This window comes from Protopterus annectens, chromosome 12.part0, assembly GCF_019279795.1.
Source record: "Protopterus annectens isolate FY-2018-M chromosome 12.part0, PAN1.0, whole genome shotgun sequence".
In the NCBI taxonomy this organism is placed as follows: Eukaryota; Metazoa; Chordata; order Ceratodontiformes; family Protopteridae; genus Protopterus; species Protopterus annectens.
Window position 1 is genome coordinate 1063189143 of NC_056746.1, and position 20301 is coordinate 1063209443.

The window sequence follows — 20301 nt, forward strand, 5'->3', positions numbered from 1 at the left end:
TTGTTCAGAAAAAAAAATGCATCTGCTTTTACTGTACTTGTGTTTCTACCTACTTTATTTTACTTCTGCATCATCTTAAAAGTACTCAATTGTATTTATTACTGCTTGGTGTAAATCATTTTAAGCCTTTTGGTTTAAACACTTGGGCTTCATGCATATCTGAACTGTTTCTTACTGCAGTTGGTGCACCTTGTTTGCTGTGGCATAGACTTGAATCTGGCCTGCTGGATCTAGCTTTGTTTGTGTAACTTGAGCACTAATCCAGGCATTCTCTAAAGTATTGAATTGTATTTATTACTGCTTTGTAGTAACTTGAATCTAGCTTTGTTTATATGCTTGTTGATTGCTTGTTATTTCCCTGGAACGATAAATTCCACCTTATACGTGGGAAAACAGCTTCTGTGGATCACTAGTGATATCTGCATTGCTTACTGTACTTATTTCTTTGTTTCACTTGAAATAAAGTTAGTGTCATTTTTGCATTTAAGTTACCTGTAACACATTGCACTTAAGTTACCTGGCACTTGCTCACTAAAGCAATTATATGTCAGCAGTAAAAATTATAAGCACTACACCCTCACTCCCCACTGGCCCTTGTTTTCAATTAAGGAATTCCCAATATTATTCTAGCATGTCCAAAGGTCAGTTGTCAATCTCCTCTCCGGTCCAGCTGGTGAATCTTGGAATCTTGAGGCAATGTTACAACTGCCTCATGTACACAGACAACCCTCTCCTGCTCCCAACAAATTCCAACACATGTGAGAGATGCAACCATATAGCCAAACTGGAGGCTGAGCCCTGTCAACTCAGTACTGGCATAACCAGTGAGGAGGAGGAAACCACACTCACTACAATTCCAGTCTCATAGACCTACCACGACAGCAAACCAAACAAATAATCACACAAAGACATACTCGGAGGCTGTAAATAAAGATCTGCCAAAGCAGCAAAGACCTCAATTTCAGAAACCCAAGCCACCGCTACCCCAAAACAAAACACGTGCAACACATCACACAAAGCCAGTGTCAGGCACACTGAAGTCATGCTCACCAGGCTGAACAAGGAGAGGGTCACGGTGAGCAGCCGATCGGGCGCTATGATCCGCCACATAACACAAGCACTCCGGTCACTCCAAGGCAAGTACAAATATGACTTGGTCATTGTCCATGGTGGTGTGAATGACCCGAGATGTACCTCGCTGGACTACATGAAGATAGACAAATGACCTCTCCGAGCATGTAGCACAGGCCTGTATGACCCTGACCTTGAGTAGCATCTTACCCTCACCAAGAATGATGCCACAATATGAAGACAAGATGATCAATTGGCTTAAGTACTGGTGTCATTCAAAGGGGATCCAATGCCTGTCAGCTTGGGATGATATGCTTGACAAGCCACGATGCTTTGCTAGGGACGGCTTGCACCTGTCACCCCAGGACAACCAGGTTATATGTCATACCATGCTTTTCGGCCCCAAAACTTGCACATAACCACAAAAGGAGGGGGAGTATCGATTTTGTAAGATACCCACACCTCCAGGTTGGTGGCAAAGCACGAAGCATCAGAGACTATCCATGTGCAACTAACAGTGGGTAAAACTGCCTTCCAGTTTATAGCTTGCTACAGACCACCCTCCCCAATCAAGGAACCCCACTCGGCCTTTGTGAGAACACTGGAAAATATGAAGGTCTCTACAAACACCATCATATTGGGCGACTTCAACTACCCAAACAGACTGGGAGCATTACTCTAGCTCCAACACCCTAGCCCAAAGGTTCCTAGAATTTATAAACTAAAATGCTATGGAACAACTTGTTACCACTCCCACAAGAGGGCAAAACATACTGGGCCTGATCATGACCAACATGGGGAACCTATGCTCCAGACCAGAAGTGTATCCCTCATCGGTAAGATCAGACCACAAACTAATCTCAGTGGATATTCACATACAGACCCCACCCCACGCCCATAAAACCACAGTGAAAAACTTCTCTAAAGCAAATTTCACACTTCTGAAAACCGAGGTGGAATTCTTCGAAGACCCCGGGCATGTGGGAAATACGGCCCAGAACACAGAATTCTTTATAAATGCATTCTATGAACACCTTCAGGAATGCATGGATCATGCGATCCCAAATAAAACCAAGACCCAATCCTCCAAAAGCAGACGTCCTGTCTGGTGGACCCTAGCCACAAACTATACAATAGAAGGAGGAAGCTACTAAATGATAGAGCAAAATCCCAAAAAGGGAAGGCATCACATCAGTATTAGCAAAAAACTACTGGCAGTCATAACATTGTCTAAGGCCAGCTTCAAGATAAAAATTGCACAGGACACTAAGGCTAATCACAAGGATTTGTTTAGGTATGTCAGGAACCTGGGTGGTACTTCCCAGATATGCTCAGAATTAGTCCAAAGTGACAAAAAATACACTGAACCCACAGACATTCCCAACATCCTAGCCGACTGGCTCAGCACAAATTCCCCCCCCCCCCCACCAAAAGGACAAATATCTATCCCAGCAGAGTGATGCCCCCCTGACATCTCAGATGCTTAGGTAAGAGCCGGCCTCTCCAAAGCAAAAAACACAGCATCAATGGGACCAGACGGTGTCCCGGGCTGCGTCCCACATGAACTCCAAGAAGAGCTAAACCCAAACATAAAACTACCGTTCAATCTCAGCCTTACTACAGGATATGTACCCAAAGAGTGGCCTACAGCAACAGTGGTCCCTCTCCATAAAGAAGGTGGTGCCTCAATGGATCCTGCAAACTATCGCCCCATAAGCCTGACTAGCTTGATCTGCAGCTATGGAAAGGATCCTCATGGACCTCATAAATAAAGATATTGGGGACCTACAGACACTGGATCCTACCTAGTTCGGCTTTGTTAAGGGCAGTTCCTGCCTCTTAAGCCTGGTAGATTTCTTTGAAACAGTCACCAAGGCCATTGATGAGGGGAAGGTGGTCCACACAGCCTACCTGGACCTCGCAAAAACCTTTGATACAAGAACCCACCCGGGAATAATAGACCAGCTCACCAACTTAAATATAAATCCCTATGTCACTAGATGGATTGCAAACTGGCTCAAGGACAGAACCCACATGGTTAGATTTGCTGTAGCTATGTCAGACTACAAACCAGTTACAAGTGGTGTGCCACAAGGCTCAGTCCTGGGACCTCTCTTGTTCAGTATATATTTCTCGTAAGTACAGGTCAACACGGAAGGACTGTGGATGAGCATATTCGCAGATGACAGCAAACTGGGCGCCATAATAGACTCTCCAGCCTACACAAGCATCCTACAAAAGGGCCTCATAGAAACAGACAACTGGTCCCAGAGCCATGGACTCGAGTTAAATGCCAAAAAGTGTATAGTCATCCACTTTGTGGGCACTTTTTCCCAAATTACCACATAGGTCGTAATCCATTAAGTACAGAAGTAGTAATTACGGACCTGTGGACAAAAGTAGATAGCAATCTCTCATTTGACAACCACCTGGCCAAAGTGGTTAGAAAAACATTTTATATAGCACACCAAATCAAGAAGGGATTCACATCTAGATCAGGGGAGGTCATTGTGTCTCTTTACTCATCCCTCACGAGGCCCATAATTGAGTACAATGCCCCTTTTGTGATGTACCTTACCAGAGACCTGCAGCAACTGGAAAGAACCCTAATGTACCTCAGCAAGAGGATGTAAGGGTCAAACAGATGCCATATGCTGCCTGGTTAAAGAAATGCCAGCTCTACTCAGTAGCATACCGCCTGTTCAGATGCGATCTGTGCCTGACGTATAAAGCCATGCCCAACCTGGAATTAATGGACATGCTGCACCTCAGAAAATCCAAATCCCATCGTGCTATGCGCTCAAGAGACTTGAACCTCAGCAATGAAATAAATAGGACATGCTGGAGGGACAGATTCATAAGCCAGAGGCTCCCTTCACTCTGGAATAAAATCCCAGTCCAGGTTAGGCAGAGTCCCTCATAGACTCTCTTCAAGAGGAATCTTGATGAGTGGATGGGAGATCGTATGTTTACCCCGGGTATCACTTCTGTGTGACTGTTAGACAGAGGCACAGTATACTAACCTCGAAAAAGGGCATAGCAAAATAAATTTAGAATGGGTGGCGAAAGCCAAACAGATTCTGGCTAGGCTTATAAATGCCCTAGGGCAGATAGCCTAGTAAGAACCCATGAACCTACCCAAAGGTGGGGCCATCTACAGATACTGGAAACTACGGACCTATACATCGGACTAGTCTCATATGCAAATCCATGGAAAGACTCATCTAAATGATCAATAACGACACAGGAAACCTCCAGACATTGGATCCAACCCAGACAGATTTCATCAAAGGCAGCTCTCACCTACTCAACCTGGTGGGCTTCTTTCAAAAGGCCACCAAGCAATGGATAAGGGTAAAATGGTTCACACTGCCTACCTTCACCTAGCCCAGGCATTTGACACAATATCCATGTGGGAATAAATTAAATTAGATGCTCTACACAGACAGACATGCAGAAGGATATAATTAATCTTGTTATGTATATATACACGTCAGAGGCAGGAAAGACATTGGTCTTGAATGGTGTTTTGAAATCACAGAGAATAATTTCTGAAACTCAAAACCAAGATTACTGGCTCTAATAATTGTCTATGTAGCTGATGTCATTCAAAGGGGATCCTGTATGTGTCAGCTTGAGACAAATCTTTGCCAGAGATTGTGTGCATCTCTGCTTCCAATGTTTTTAATTCTGTTGCCCCCATAGTGCCTTTAAGGCAAAGTCTGTCTGCTGGACATTCCCACCTAGTAAAGTCTCATTCAGTGCCAAGCATCTTAACAAAACAATGGCCAAACTTGAGGCCCTCCTGCAACTTCAGCATATGTAGTTAAAGAAACATGGTTCCAAAGCAATGAAAAGGAGTGCTCTGTTCCTGAACATGTCTATCATGTCCTCAAACTATTGGCAGTTGTAGTATGGTTACTTCTTTATCATTTTTCATTAAATCACACCATAAATCAGAGACCTTTTCCTTTAAAAAAATCAGTGATATTTCCCCTGCAATGACCTCTGTGTCTAAATACGTCTCAAAAGCATTACCAACATTTTGGCTTTTTTTTTCCATGTAAATTCTTAGAAATAGAGGGCCTTGCTTTATACAAACACACAGAATCCTCTCAGAAAAAAGTTTCAACATCCTGCATACCTACATATGCATCAACAAGCCGGCACAAGAAGGTAGGATTTTCGCTAGAGGGATGGCATTTCCCGGATCCGACTGCCTGCTTGCAGCAGAATGAAACGGAAATTAACGTTATGATGACAAAAATGCTAGGGACTTTGAGGAGAAAGGCCAGGGTTTAGCTGCTGTTGCGGGATGGAGAAGGCGAACCCGTTCTTAATGTAATAATCTATCATTACCGTTTGTTTACTGGACATGAAACAATAATGCAGTTTTGGCTGCATAAAGCCAGTTACATCATCACAGTTGTTTCTTAATTATTACATAAATCAAACTCTAGTCTGCCGCCCACACATTCACAGACTCGCAGATTACAGTCACAGCATCAGCTGGTCCCATTCTACACAAGCCAGCAGCAACTAACTCACTCGTCCTGTACTTGATTGCCGTTTATTGTCTGTATGCTGTTTATCACTTTTTCCAAAGATTACGACAGGTGTGTGCAAATATTTACACAAACAGTGCTTATGATGAATTCGGTTAATTCCCTGCTGCTTATGCCTACCACTTGTGACATATTAACGGCCACGGTTCCGTGATTCATTAATTCTGAAAAATGCAGGTAAACACTAAAGCTTTACTGTCAGCCTAACCTGGTAAATAACCTGTAAGAATGCATGCAATGCGGAGAGATTTACACCAGCCGTATTCCTACCACTTGCACTTGCCTATAATAGAGTAAGCCACGTGTTCTATAAAAAGGAGCTCTTCACAACTTAATAAGTTACACAACCAACAGCAAATCTTACCAAGAAAAAAAATATTTGTTCAAAAACAAACTATAAAAAGTATTCAATCGGGGAACACAATACCGACAGAAGCTATCTATACTATCTTGTGTACTACACACAGCAATGAACGTATAACGCCGCTAGCTGCTATGCACATGTTTTTTAAATACTGCACACAAAAATAAGTCGAAAACATAAATTCTGCTGCAACTTTAGTGAAAAAAAACAAGTTGACTTACCAATTTAGCAGGTCCACGAAAATAAGAGAACAGCAAAGCTTCCCGCAACAGGCTCCTTTAGAAAAATAAGGCGTACTGGAAACAGCAACAGCAAAAGAACTTCCCTACCTCCTGCAGCTCTATTTCAGCACTCCAAGGCTGGGGGAGGGACAAGGCAGCGGTGACATCACATAATGGGTGGGTTTGATTGTTTGATGCCGGTCATGGTGATGTCACTTCGGGGGAGGGAACTGCTTAAAAAAAAAAAAAAAAAGATTTCCACTGCCTGGCTGCGATGACGTCAGTATTTGGGGGACTCGTGCAAGCTTAACTGAAACGCGAGAGAATGCTTTTGAAACGGAAATAATCCCTGTACGCTAAGGTAGCCTTCTTTCACAAAAGTGAGGGGAATTTAAATGTTTTAAATTATGCTTTGTTGTTCTTTTATGGAGGAAGGTGTAAATAGGGAGGAAAAAGTTAGGGAAGTTGAGGAATTCGTTTAAGAAACCCGTTGTACTCCTTTAAGACGTCCTTTGTGAACGCTCCCTTTGACGGTTCTATGCTGTTTGGCAAGACTGTCCGATACACTGCTCCAGAATGAGAAAACCGGGAAGACGCTGTCTGCCGTCGGAATCTGCTTCTCTGCTCCTCAAAGGCCCTTTTCTAGGAACCATAGAGGACAGAAGATGTGGTTCTGGAAATCTCAGCAGTCCCGTTATGCTCCGGACCCGTCGTCCTTCAGAGGCAGGGGAGGACAAGGTGGATGCCGGCCCAGAGGCAGAGGGGGGGGCTGAAGAATTTTGGGTCAAGGGAACCTTTTACTGACCCGCGCAGCAACCCTGAGGGGTTGACAGACTGCTCCTGTCTGGGGGCAGTCGGGGCGGGGGGGTGTTTCTTGGAACACCTAGCACATTGGGAGTCCATCACGACAGATCTCTGGATGCTCCGAATAATATCCAGAGGTTACTCTATCCCCTTCATAAATCTTCCCCCTCAGTTGAGGCACCTCCCTGATGTTTCACCTAGTCAGAGGGAGATGGCGACTTTAGAAATAAAGAAGCTGCTAAGAAAAAGAGCATCCAGCGCACCCCCCCCCCCCAGGCCAATCCGGGTCGGGCAATTACTCCAGGTTCTTTTTGGTGCCAAAAAAGACTGGGGACTTGAGACCAGTTTTCGACCTGTCTACATTGAACCTGTTCATTGCCAAAGAGAAATTCCGTATGGTCACTCTTCAATGTATTGTCCCCCTTCTGCAGGAGAACGACTGGATGTGCTCCATAGACCTCAAGGATGCGTACTACCACATTCTGATGGACAGGCGATCCAGGAGGTTTCTCTGCTTTCGGTTGGGGGCCAGTCATCATCAGTTCAGGGTCCTCCCTTTTGGCCTCGCCACAGCCCCCCAGGGTGTTCACCAAGGTCATGGTAGTTGTAGCAGCCCGCCTGAGGCTTCAGGGAATACAGGTTTTTCCTTACCTGGACTACTGGCTCCTTGCCACCCCCACCAGGCATCTACTATGCTCAGCCAGGGATTGCTTCCTGCTCTTGGCCCACCAGTTGGGGATCACTATAAATTACAAAAATCGTCCCTTCAGCCTGTTCAGGTCCTGGACTACTTAGGGCTAGAATAGACGCACTTCAAGTCTAAGGCCTTCTTGACATCAGACAGACTCCGCAAGTTAAAATTCCACGTCTTAGCACTTCTGCAATCTCCGGTCCCACCAGCGGAATTAGTCCTGAGAGCCCTAGGGTCCATGGCAGCAGCTATCAACCTTTCACCCCTAGCCCGCTTGAACATGAGGGTTCTTCAGTGGTCCATCCTTCGACATCCATTGGACTCCCAGAGTCCCCCTCAGCAGAGTCTGCAGGGACTCCCTACTTTGGTGGCTCCATTCAGAGAGCTTCGGGAAGGGCGGCAGTTTTTGATGCCTCAACCCCAAGCCACGGTGACTACAGATGCCTCTCGTCTGGGGTGGGGGGGCATTGCATGGGCAGAACCGTCCAAGGCACATGGACTCAGACCGTTCTGCATATCAATGTTCTGAAGTTGAGGGCAGTGCTTCTAGCGTTGCAAGCTCTCCATGCTCTTCTTCCTCCGGGGACTATTGCAATTCAGACTGACATGTCAGTGGTCTGGTACATCAACAAACAGGGGGGGACCAGGTCTTACCCTCTTTGCTGAGAGGCCATGAGAGTTTGGGAGTGGGCGATATCCACCAACCGTTTTCTGCTAGCAGTGCACATTCTGGGTCTGCCCAACATTTTAGCGGACAAGCTAAGTCGAGCTATCCTCTCTCCTTACGAGTGGTCTCTGAACCCCTTAGTAGCAAAACAGATCTTCCTCAAATGGGGTCAACCTTGCTGAGATCTCTTTGCATCACCTTTGAACACAAAGTGCAGCGAGTTGCTTATCCTCCTCTCCCGTTAATGACAAAATTCTTTCAGAAAGCTCGTCGGTTGGGGAGCAAGGTTATCCTCATAGACCCATTCTGGCCTCGTCAAACCTGGTTCCCGTACCTACGGTCTCATCTCATAGCTCCTCTTTGGATCTTGGATCCCATCCCATTCCGGATCTTATCTCTCATCCTTCGGGATTGAAAACTCCGAATCTGGACGACCTCAAGCTCTCTGCTTGGTTGATCCAGTTCCATTAGTGGCTAGGACTCCCATTATCTCGTCCGCAGTTAAATCCATCCTGGTGGCAGCACATATGCCTTCTACCAGGAAGGTCTACAACAGTAAATGGAAACATTTTTCCATCTGGGCCTGGCGTAGGAATTTGGACCCTTTTACGGCTCCCATTCCAGCAGTACTTGAATTTCTATCTCACATTTTTCATCAAGGGGCCAGTTCTTCTACTGTGAAGGTTCAAATGGCGGCCATTTCCCACTTCCACATCGTGGACAATCTTGGTCCTTTAGTTTCCACTAAGATCTGTAAGACTTTCTTAAAGGGCACCTTTCTTTTAAGACCTCCTGTCAAGAATGGGGTTAACCTTAGTTCTTCAGGCTCTAACTGATGCACCCTTTGAGCCTGCAGCTTCTGTTTAAAGTTCTTGTCTTGGAAAACTGCCTTCTTAATTGCGATTACCTCAGCTAGAAGGGTATCTGAGCTTCAGGTCCTTTGTACTAAACCACCGTATCTTGTCTTCCATAAGGACAGAGTATCTCTCGGGACTAATCCTTCCTTCTTACCTAAAGTGGCTTCCGAGGCTAACATCAACCAAGCCATTAATCTGCTTGTTTTCTTCCCTATCAGAACAAGGAGGAGTACAGACTACATTCATTAGATGTGCATAGACAATTGCGCTTTTACTTGCACAGAACAGCTGCCTCTCGCAAGTCGGAGCAGCTCTGTTTCCTTTGCTAAGCCATTCTTGGGTAAACCAGTCACGAAGGTGACTCTAGCTAGATGGATATCTCACTGCATTTTGCTCGCATACAAAATTTCTGGTCGGCCGGAGCCCTTGGGTGCTCATGCTCATTCTACCCGTTCTATGGCTACCTCTGTTGCATTTTGGTCAAGAGTTCCCTTGATGACATCTGTTCTGCGCCTACTTGGGCTTCTTCTCATACCTTTATTTCGTACTATAAATTAGATCTGATATCCAGAGGGAGGGTGGCCTTTGGCTCTGCAGTGCTCCGGAATATTCCTTGAGGACCTCCCAAGTTTTTTGGTAGCTAGGGACTCTGTCCCACAGGTTGCTGATCAAATGAAGTTAACTACTTCAGATAAAGACGTTTATGTACTCACCATAATGTTCCATCTGAGTAGGTAACTTCATTTGTCAGCAACCGACCCCCCCCCCCTTCCCCCTAACCTGGCTTTTGTTACCTGAATGATAGAATGATTCAGTCCTGGTATGCATCAGGTTAGGATGTTCAGGTATTTGTCTTGGTGTTGTCTGGTAATTAGGCAAACTCGATCTGAGGACTGGAGGGAGGTAGCACGGTATTATGAGTAAGGGGGAGGAGCTTGGAGCTCTGATCTCTAGCTTGGAAAGCTGCCGGCACGGATCCAGGACGGATCTGATACCCACAGGTTGCTGACAAATGAAGTTACCTACTCAGATGTTATGGTGAGTACATAACTTATTTTTCCTACCGAAAGTGGCTTCCGTCTGTAATCTAAACCAATCCATTGAACTTACCTGTATTCTTTCCAGAGTTCTCAGAACAAGTCAGAATTTAGATTTCATCAGCTGGATGTGCACAGACCATTCCGATTCTATTTACATAGAACGAAGGATCTCAGAAAATCGGATCAGTTTGTCTCCTTTTCAGAAAACAGGATTGGGTCTCCTGTTTCCAAAGTCACTTTGTCCAGATGGATTTCCAGTTGTATTTCATTCATTTATGCTTCAGGGGCAAGGATTTACCATTTCGAGTGAAGGCTCATTCTACCCAATCTGTGTCTACATTTACAGCTTTTCAGGCCAGGTTGTCTATGGATGATGTTTGTGCTACGGCTACATGGGCATCTCTTCACACCTTTGTTGCTCACTACAAGTTCGATTTGGTGTACAGAGGCAGGTCTTCCTTTGGTTCCACAGTGCTCAGGAGTATTTTCCATAAGAATGTAGGCGAGATTGGACTACGTAACATCAAGAAGTCATGTACTCACCATAACATTCGATGTATGTAGTCCATCTCGCCTCACATTCTTACTTACCCCCATCATGGAGGACCTAGGGGTTAGGTATGGTTTCAAATTCCTTTCTGGTTAGTATGTTCTTCCTTCTCTATATGTTGTATGTGGAGGAGTGAATGATTAGCTCGCAACAAACAAGATCTGGGGAAACGGAGCAGTGCAGCATGGGATACATTCTTAGCCCAACCAATTGAAAGACTTCGAGCTAGAGTATGGCCGAGTCTGAGCCTAGGTTTGGCTCCAAACCCACGGGTAAGAATGTGAGGCGAGATGGACTACATACATCGAATGTTATGGTGAGTACATAACTTTTTGTTTTCCTTGGTGTGTGATCTCTGGGTATGTCTTAAGATGCATGGATTGTTTTGGGGGGTGCCATTTATAGAAACATTGATGTCTGTAGATTCATCTTGGTACTTCCGATAATTTTCAGCCTATCAGGACTGTCAGAATTTTGATAGTGTCCCAAATAGCATTCTCAAACATTAGACATAAAAATATGCGGATGTGTAAATATAAAAATGCAGATGTTTTAGTGAAAGCTCAGGACTTTTCGCCACTTGCCAACACTGCAGTGCAGCATGGGGGGAGGGGATACTGCACTTTTGAGTGTGTCTTGTTTTGGATGAACCAAGGTCCAATCTGCTTGAGCTGGTGATAGTACAGGTGGATGTAAAAAAAAAATCCCACATATCAAAATGAGGAGGGAAGTTCCGTGATGCCTTGGCCAAATTCCCCTAGTGGGATAAATACCACCTCAGGTCTCCCTTGAAAAGGGGCTAATAGCTTACTGGACAAACGTGATCAAAGAATAAATTAAATAGAATTTAAGAGTCTTTGTTTCAGGATTGCCATTAAAATCGGTTGATAGGAAACTGAAATATGCTAGTGAATCTTTAATGTTTTTTTGGGTGTTTTTCCTAAATATAGAACATTTGGAGGACAGTATTATTTATTTTATTTATTTTACATTTGTTGACCGGGCTAGTCTAGCTGAATATATGTCCATTTTCAGTAGAGGCCCGGGGAGATATGTCGGCTCTTAGTAGACTGCAGTCTGGAAAGTTGAGGTGCACAGGACTGAGCTGTACCCTTTTTATCAAAGGTGTTTATTTTAAAGTCTAAAAGACCTAGAATGCAAGACTGAGATCAGAAACTGCAGTTTACCCACCCTCGTTTGGCAAGTTTATGCAGTGTGCATTTCAGAGGACGTGGCTAACTGTTAAGTTTCATTTCTTCTCTAATGAGCTTGACACTGCTACCAAGGCAAAAATGCAAAACCTTTCAGGTTTGTAGGAATTGGTTTCTTTTCTCCTTCCTTTTTTCTTCTCCTTGGCACTCTTCATGCTCTTATGAAACACTACTTTGTATCTTGGAGAACTATGCAGAGACTTCCAACGGTTTCCATTTTGTGGACTAAGTGTGTTTTTTCCCATTGCTGTAGAGGGCAGTATTTACAATTGTGCAGCAATAAGGAATCTTAGTTGCTCTCTATTGGTTTAAAGCTGTACACAGCAGACTCAAACTCTACAGTTAATGTATTTATGTTCACAGTGAGATATTACAGAATATTTTGTGACACTGTTGGTGTTTTAACATTCAATTTTATTTGTAGTTTGGTGTAGCAGAACCCAGAAAGAAGGCATATGCTGATTACTACAAAAGATTTGATGCCATGAAGGAATTTGAAGCCATGAGGGAAGCTGGAGTCTTTGAGAGTGTAAGACCAAAGGGTGAATGAGGGGTAAGTTAATGTCCAGTAACATTTCAGAACTTTTAACTTTTAAATCAGATTTGCATCTTATTGGTCCTGGTGTTTGATCCAGTTCCTCTTATGAGGCAAGAGGTTCATCTTTTGTGTTCGTTGAATTTAGTTGTATATTTGGTTTATGAGCATTTGCTTATGTCATTGCAGGGGTCTGAGGTTGTTTGAATTGCTTGACTTGGTATGGTAGTTTTTCCAACATCTTGAACATTGCAAATATCTCAAAACTGGGTTAAGACCAGGAGGAAAGAAGTGTGTGCTTTATTGTACACTGCCACATGGTGTGTGTTGAAATGTGCCTCAAATTTGGGTATACTTGTTGACTTCCAGGAGATCTGCACATAGTAAAGGATGTTGATCAGCATGGATTCACTTTCACTGGCAAGTGACACTGCCACAACAGTTAAAAAAAAAAAATGTCAATTAATATATGCCATAGGACCAACTTAGAACATTAGTTGAATCGGGGCGATATGCAGATTAAATGGGCCCAAGTTGTCCTTTATGGTACTAGATTCTTTGTTTACATTACCTGTTTCTGAACATTATTTCCTCTTCCTTCTAGGTGGCGATGCTGCTGGATTCCTGGAGGTCCTGCCCCCCCTCAAATCTTCAGAGACCTTTTGTTATACTTAACCTGTATGTCAAGTGTGTAACTTAAAATAAATGAGCCACTCCTGTGAGAATGATTGTCTGATTTTGCTTGCCACATATTTATGATACTTTGATTACATTTTGGTTCATCTGGCTATGCTGGTAGATGAGTTTAAGGTTGTGCAGAAAACCATAAACATACTTGTACTGGTGGTCACATACAAATTATCAGTACCTATAATGTATTTTGAAATCTGACTTGTATATGGAGATGGATGTGGAGACCTACTTTTTTGTAGGTATGGGCTATGCAGTAATTTACACTGTCCTACTTATCAGTAAACATTTAACATTCATGCATTGCAGCTGATGGAATTTGCACTGTAATAATCCTGTTCTTTCTGAATACCAGCTTCTGCTTGTTTTTTATATGCTTGGTATATTTCAGCTGGACTGCTTTGCTTAAGTGAAAAGGCATCTGCATCCTGAGGTTCTCCATCAGATTTTTGTGCTTTTTTTTCACAAAGCTCCTTTGTTGCAGTCTCTCCTTACCTGGACATTAACCACTGTGAAGATATGGTTGACATGGTGGACATTAGTAGGCATCCAGAAGGTTTCTTGTACACATTCTCCATCCTTTTTATTAACACGTTTGTGGTTTGTCTTTGATCCTGTAGGGTGTCCAGTCCAGGCTGATGTCTGCTTTATAATTTTTGGCTGGTACTTGCACACTAACCACCGAGCCTAATATTTAAACTTCCAAGGAGTGTGGTGTTGGGATATCTTGTAAATGGTTCATTGTGTCTCGGCATACAAGACAGATGCATGCTTCAGCCAAGAAGTAACCAGAACATGAGGGATCAAGTTCACTTTATGTGCAGACGGTTTAGCAGCATCTCTTTAGTCAAATGTAGCATGTGTATTAGCAGTGGATGGTAGCAGCATCATATTTAGTGTGGTTGGAGATTCCCTTCCCTCTCTAACTGAACAGTGAACTTTGGTTCATATTGCAAATAGTATCACTCTGTTACATTGTTTTAAGTGTTTAGTAGTTTAACTTGCAGCCTGTAGTGCTTGTAGTGCTGACGTGTAAAATTGTCTGGTATGCTTGTACTGTAGGTGTGAAGTAATTGTCTCAGCAACTATACCACAGGGAAGAAGGACCTTTAATCACAATGTATTTTCACTTAAAAGCAGAAGTGTCTCCATGGTACATGTTATGAGGACAGTTCTTTTCAGTTGGAGCACTGCAGTTCATTCTGGTTAATATTTAGTTCAGCATAAGGTTATTCAGTGTTGTGAAGCCACTTAAGTGTATTGATTATGTTGTAGACCTACTGTACACTAACTTTTTTCAAACTTTGCCTTGTATCTTTTTAAGATGCTTAGCAGTAATGCTTTCAGAGTTGTGCACCAGTACAAAACATACCAACTTTCATAACATCACAGAATTGGATATTGTGTTGCTTAAATGTCTGGACTCTTTTAAAATGCTTTTAAAATATGTGCTGGAGCAAAGTGTGGGATTGTACACTAAAACCACTGAAAGGCATTTTCGATATGTAGGGCAAATTACTTGTCATTGTATTGTGGCCTTGATCCTTCCAGGAACAAGACTGTATTTCTGCCACTGATTGGATAAGTTTTTATGTTTTGCTATGTTGGTGTTGTGATGCTAATAGGAGCATTGTTGTGCAGGTGTACCCCTCTGCACATGCATGCCCATGCATACAGCAACCCATATTACATTAGAGTGAAGCCTCCAGGTGCATCTGCAGTTACGCCTCTAGGCATCAAATATTGCTTGTTCAAATATGCATAAGTAATTCCAAAACCGTGCTATATACAAGGTTTTAAGAGATTTCATCTTAAAATTTACACAGTGGCAAACTTAGCTGCATAAACATTTGACCTCTTGTCTAGTCCAAGTAAATAGATATTAACTGTTTTATGATTAATTTATATAACTGTAATTCATATTTTTCTAAATCTCAACAACCAAGTAACAGAACTGCTTAGCCTCATGTTCTCATTCTGCTTTACAGTATTTGTGTAACTCAAGTGGTTGCTGAGGTATTGTAAGTTTGCAAAATATTACAAGTGTAATTGTTACTGTGAAATTCTGTTTCTGACCTGGAACCTAAACAATACTACAAATATAAAACTGTGCTGAACAGTTTGCCATTTATACCATAACCTCTGTGGTTCCAGAGATATGAACATTTGTTTGAAATGTGAGGACATAATTTGATTCTGTCAAAAGGCTTGGGCTCTGCCCATCGGAAGTTAGTGCAAACTTCCTGAGCTCCATTGGCGTGAAGGAGTTGTGCACACTTCTGAGCTCCATTGGCGTGCACGAGTTAACCGTTTTCTGGCAGCCTTTGTCCCATCTGCTGTCCTTTTGCACTTGTGTGCATCTAAAGACCCCCAACAGTCCAGTTTTTAGAAAGAACACACACTTCCAACCAATTGTATTGTAAGAAATGTCCACCCTCTACCTATCCTCATGCTCTAATTTCAAGTCACATTATACAGAGTACTGTGAATTGCTACTTTACCCAAGGATTAACAGCATTTAAAAAAAGCTGTGCACTTGAATGGAACTGGAGTAGCAAAAAGGTGAATGAACAAAAAAAGGCCTTGCTAGTTACTCCATATTGGTCTGCATAGCAGACTGTCTGGCCTGTGGAGACTGCTGTAATGTTGCACAGTGTGGCGTATGGTAATCTCCACTAACCTTGTCAGAAGTCCCTTCAGAGCAGACCAGATGCACACAGCACACACCAGGGTTTCTTTCTCTGTACATGTGGCCTCAGACCTGCTTGAGCTACTTGGCTCATGAGTGTGCATGCTTATTTTTTGGAGTGCATAACATTTCATAAATCTTTAATTACTCAGTAATTACATCAGATTGGTATCTTCAGGAGAGGTGAGGGAGTACTGGCGCAATTTTTTTTTGTCATGTAGTGCCAGTGGTAAATGCAAAAATGATCTTTTACTTGAAGTAACACAGTCATAGCAAATCATCTCACGTATGTTTACATTATTCAAAGCCAGGAGTACAGCTTGCATAGATGTTGTTTTGCTTCTCCTATTTAGCAGAATTTGGTGTGTATGTATTGTGAATGAAATGTTGGCAATTTCAGTATGGTTGCAGTAACACTTAAAACCGTTAAAGCCCAGCTAGTTCCTATTTTTAAATTTCTTAAAATCCTAGAAATGCATGTGTATCTGAGGATTAGTCACTGCATAGCCCAAAGTGTCTAGTGATAGTGTTAAAGTGTAAAACCCAAGAAATAAAACCAGGCATCACTTGAAGCAAAAACCAAGAACATAAAATAAAAAAAATCCAAACTTGTACGTGGAAACACCGGTTTAATAGGACACAACACAGAATCCCAACGACTAAGCGCTTTCACCATAGCAATAGCTTCATCAGAGTACTGTTGGGTGGTATAAACAACATTTAAATAACAAAATTATATTACCCAGCCAATCAACATTCAAAGACATCACAGCACATTTAAATTTAAACAGATGACTATCTTTAGTACAACATATTGTCTACTCAAAATCTAAAATGTATAAAAATACTTTGTACTAAAATGTTGAAAAATTAAACCTATACTTGAATTAAACTTTTATCAAAAAGACACAGATCTTGGAAATGTATAAAACCTTTTTATGTGCAGAAATGTGAAATGCTTTCAGATGTTAGTTGCTTTAGTTTTATGCATAGGGAGAATAGCAATACTGTTAAGTCCCGGTGGGTGAGTGACATTTAATCTGAGTTGCCACATAGTCTCCAAATATTCCACCGTAAGCTTTAAATCACCCCCTCTTTCATTGCATTTCCCCCCTATCTATAACAAAAATATATATTTTTTGAAATTAGCAGAGTTTATACTGTCTATACAATGCATTGTGGGCATCTTTAATTCTGATGGCCCTGACAAGTGCAACTTTTCTCTCCCTCAATTTACATACAGTTTTACCAATGTAAAAATTTGTGCAGCTGCTGCAAGTTGCCACTTACACTAATATATTAGTGTTGCAACAGCACCTACCTGGGCAAGCTAATGTACGATTGTACCCAGTGACAGACACACAAGGACCATCATTGATGTACTTGCATGCCCTACACGCTCCACATATGTACATCCTAGAGATCAAGGATTTACTGGAGGGATTTTGCATAATATCTTTTACATTCCTCCCACGACTTTACACTGTCCTTGATTTAGGTCCTAAAATTACCTTGCATGTGTCTGTAAGACCCAAATGCCATGCATTGTTGAACACCGAAACAATATCCTGAGCAAGATGATTATACCCAAGAACCATTACAGCAGGACCGTCAACTGAATCTTGAAGAGACTTCGCAGGTAGCCCTGCACCAAGAATAGGTTGGTAAAGGGTGTTCCTTTTCACAATTTCATGCTTGATCCTCAAAATTAGTTTTAAGGGATAACCCCTGTCAAGAAACATACCCACAAGTTGGAACAACTCTTGTTTTGAATGTGTCCGGGTTACTCACCAACCTAGACAGCCTAACCATCTGTCCCTTGATGATATTTTTCTTCTGATGGTGAGGGTGACAGCTAGTATAATGAAGCATTGAATTGTGGATACTATTTTCCAAAACTGTACCATCAAATTTAAGATTAATATCCAAGTAGTTAATTTCACTTGGATGCCAGGAGTGTGGAAACCTGAAAAGAAAAGTGGACTGTTGACAAGCTCAAGGAGCTCATTGGCTTCCTGTTCATTTCCCTTCCATAGAATGAGAACATTGTCCAAAAATCTGTTGTATAACAGAATTTTGGACATAAACTTAGAGGTGAAGACAAAACATTCTTCCCAAAACAGGAGTACTAAATTGGCAAAAACTGGGGCACATTTTGCTCCCATAGCTACGCCAGCTGTTTGTTGGTAAATTTACCCTTCGAAGAGCAAGAAATTATTCCTTGGGACAATTTCCATTAAGTCGACCAATAAATTGATTTTAGTCCTATTACTACAGGTTTTACTGTTTAATAGACCTTCCCTAAAGAAGTCTAAACCCTCTTTGTGAAGTATTGTAGTAAAAAGATTGATCACATCAATAGGAAAGAAACTGGTACTGATAAGTCCACACCCCTATGTCTTTCCAAGCAATGCCAAGAGTCTCTCAAAATGTGCCCAAATTCACCCATTGTTTTAGTACACAAGTCAACAAGGGCTGCCAATGGTTCAGTTTTGGATCCTCTGGCTGCCACAATAGGCCTAAAGGGAGGGTTAGAAATAGACTTGTGTGTCTTGGGTATACCGAACATAACCGGTATAACCGGGTTACCGGGTGTGAAACGGATGCCTGTATTTCATCCTCGTCCAAAGTGCCTTGAAATAATGCATCTAACAAGAATAAGTCTGTCTTTGAATAAGCCCTATTAACCTCATTGATACTAACTCTAGTGTAGGTTTATTATTTAATATTTCACACATCCTAAAGACAGTCCTATTGAGACATAATTACCATGCCTCCATCTTTGTCTGGTTTCATCAACCGCTTTTCATGATTTTTAGATAAACTCAAAAGTGCCTTCCTCTCCTCAGTAGACAAATTTGTCATGTACTTTTTTTTACTGTTGTCACTATTCAAAATTCTTCTTGGTTCTACCTCACATAACCTTTCGAACACTGACAATCCACATTCTGAGGTGCAATAAACTGCTTCTGTGCATCAAAACTTTTTCTTTAGTTAAAACATTCCCCTTAAAACTTTTAATTAAGCTGTTTAATATACAATTTTAAATTAATCAACACATCGGCAATGTCCAAGGAAAATTCAGGCACAAAGGTAGTACCCTTGCTTAACAAATTGTGGTAAAAATTAGTTAAAAGTCTATGAGGTGTAGTTATACACTGTAAATTTGTCCTTCGTAAGTATATCACATTGCAGAGCTTCGTTTGTTAGAGCATGTTCAACAAAAGAATTAGTCAACCTCCTCATCACCGGAATACATATTAGCACTACCGAAAGATGTATCTAATTCGGCAGTCTGCCCCTGTTGCTTTGGTAATGGTATCCCTTGTTGTATTTGTTCCCACTGTTTAGTTTGTTTTAATGTGGGGCCCTCTTCCCCTTGATGTCCTTCAAGGATGCATCTGCAGTCCTTACAAATGGGTTGTCCTGTCGTCAGGCAGCCCTTCGGTCGTCCGGATTCCAAAGTCTGGGTCTGGCCTCGGCTGGTGTTGCACTTCACCCGACGTCATAGCGGCAGTTCTTCGGGTATAAAGGCATCAGCCGATGCCATTTTCCTCAGTCTTTCTTGCCGCGTGGCGCCCGAAGCAGAAGCTGTTCGCAAGTGCCGGTCGGAACCAGAGATTACTACAAGTACCGAAGACTTCTGAAAAGCTAAGTACCCCGTTGGGGACTCTTTCTTGCCTCAGCCGATGTCAGAAAAAGTGAGTAACTGTTTAAATTGTGGGAAACAAATACCTCATAAAGATTTCCACTCTTACTGCTTACCTTGCTTAGGCCCAGACCACGACGTAGCAGCTTGTCTAGCCTGTGCTTCTTTCAACCGGCGGACGCTTAGACGCCGGTCGGAATTTGCTGAAGAGTTTTTCGGCTCCGCTTTTGCTTACATTATGCCGTCGGATACTCCGACTACGCAAATTTCTAAAAAACGCAAGGAAAAGGACCGACACTCGCGGTCCGCGGTTTCGGCCGAAACCGGTGGCGAGTGTCTCTGTTTCGGCTGAAACAGAGTCCACGGTTCTTCCTTCGGCCAAAAGCTTGCCACTTACAGAGGCCTCATCCAGCTTGGCTGAATCTGCTACTGAAATCCCACCTGCTCTTGCAGGTTCACAGGATTTATCCGATACTATCCCTTTGGATATTTCCACCCCTGCACGTGGAGCTGCTAGGCCTCCTGCATCCATGTCGATTAAGGCCTTTGCCAGGGCTAATCTCTCTGACCTTCTGGGCTCATCGTTCTTCTCCAAAAAATGCTCATTGTTAGTCAGAAACCTCAATGTTATCAAAGGTCTCTGTAGGTGTGGGTCCCCCAGTAGCACCAAAATCATTTTTAGTAGCCTTCAAGACCA

At 42.6% G+C, this 20301-nt stretch overlaps 1 protein-coding gene across 3 annotated transcripts in view; it reads left to right on the plus strand.

Moving 5' to 3' along the window:
* Positions 1-13298, plus strand: part of LOC122816970 (cytochrome c oxidase subunit 6C-1) — a 133088-nt gene extending 119790 nt beyond the window's left edge. For all 3 annotated transcript variants that reach the window (XM_044090076.1, XM_044090078.1, XM_044090077.1), the window contains 2 exons: positions 12466-12594; positions 13181-13298. In XM_044090076.1, the coding sequence (XP_043946011.1) occupies positions 12466-12591 (126 nt within the window). In that variant the 3' untranslated portion in view covers positions 12592-12594; positions 13181-13298. The remainder of the gene's footprint in view (positions 1-12465; positions 12595-13180) is intronic.
* The last annotated feature ends 7003 nt before the right edge of the window (positions 13299-20301 follow it).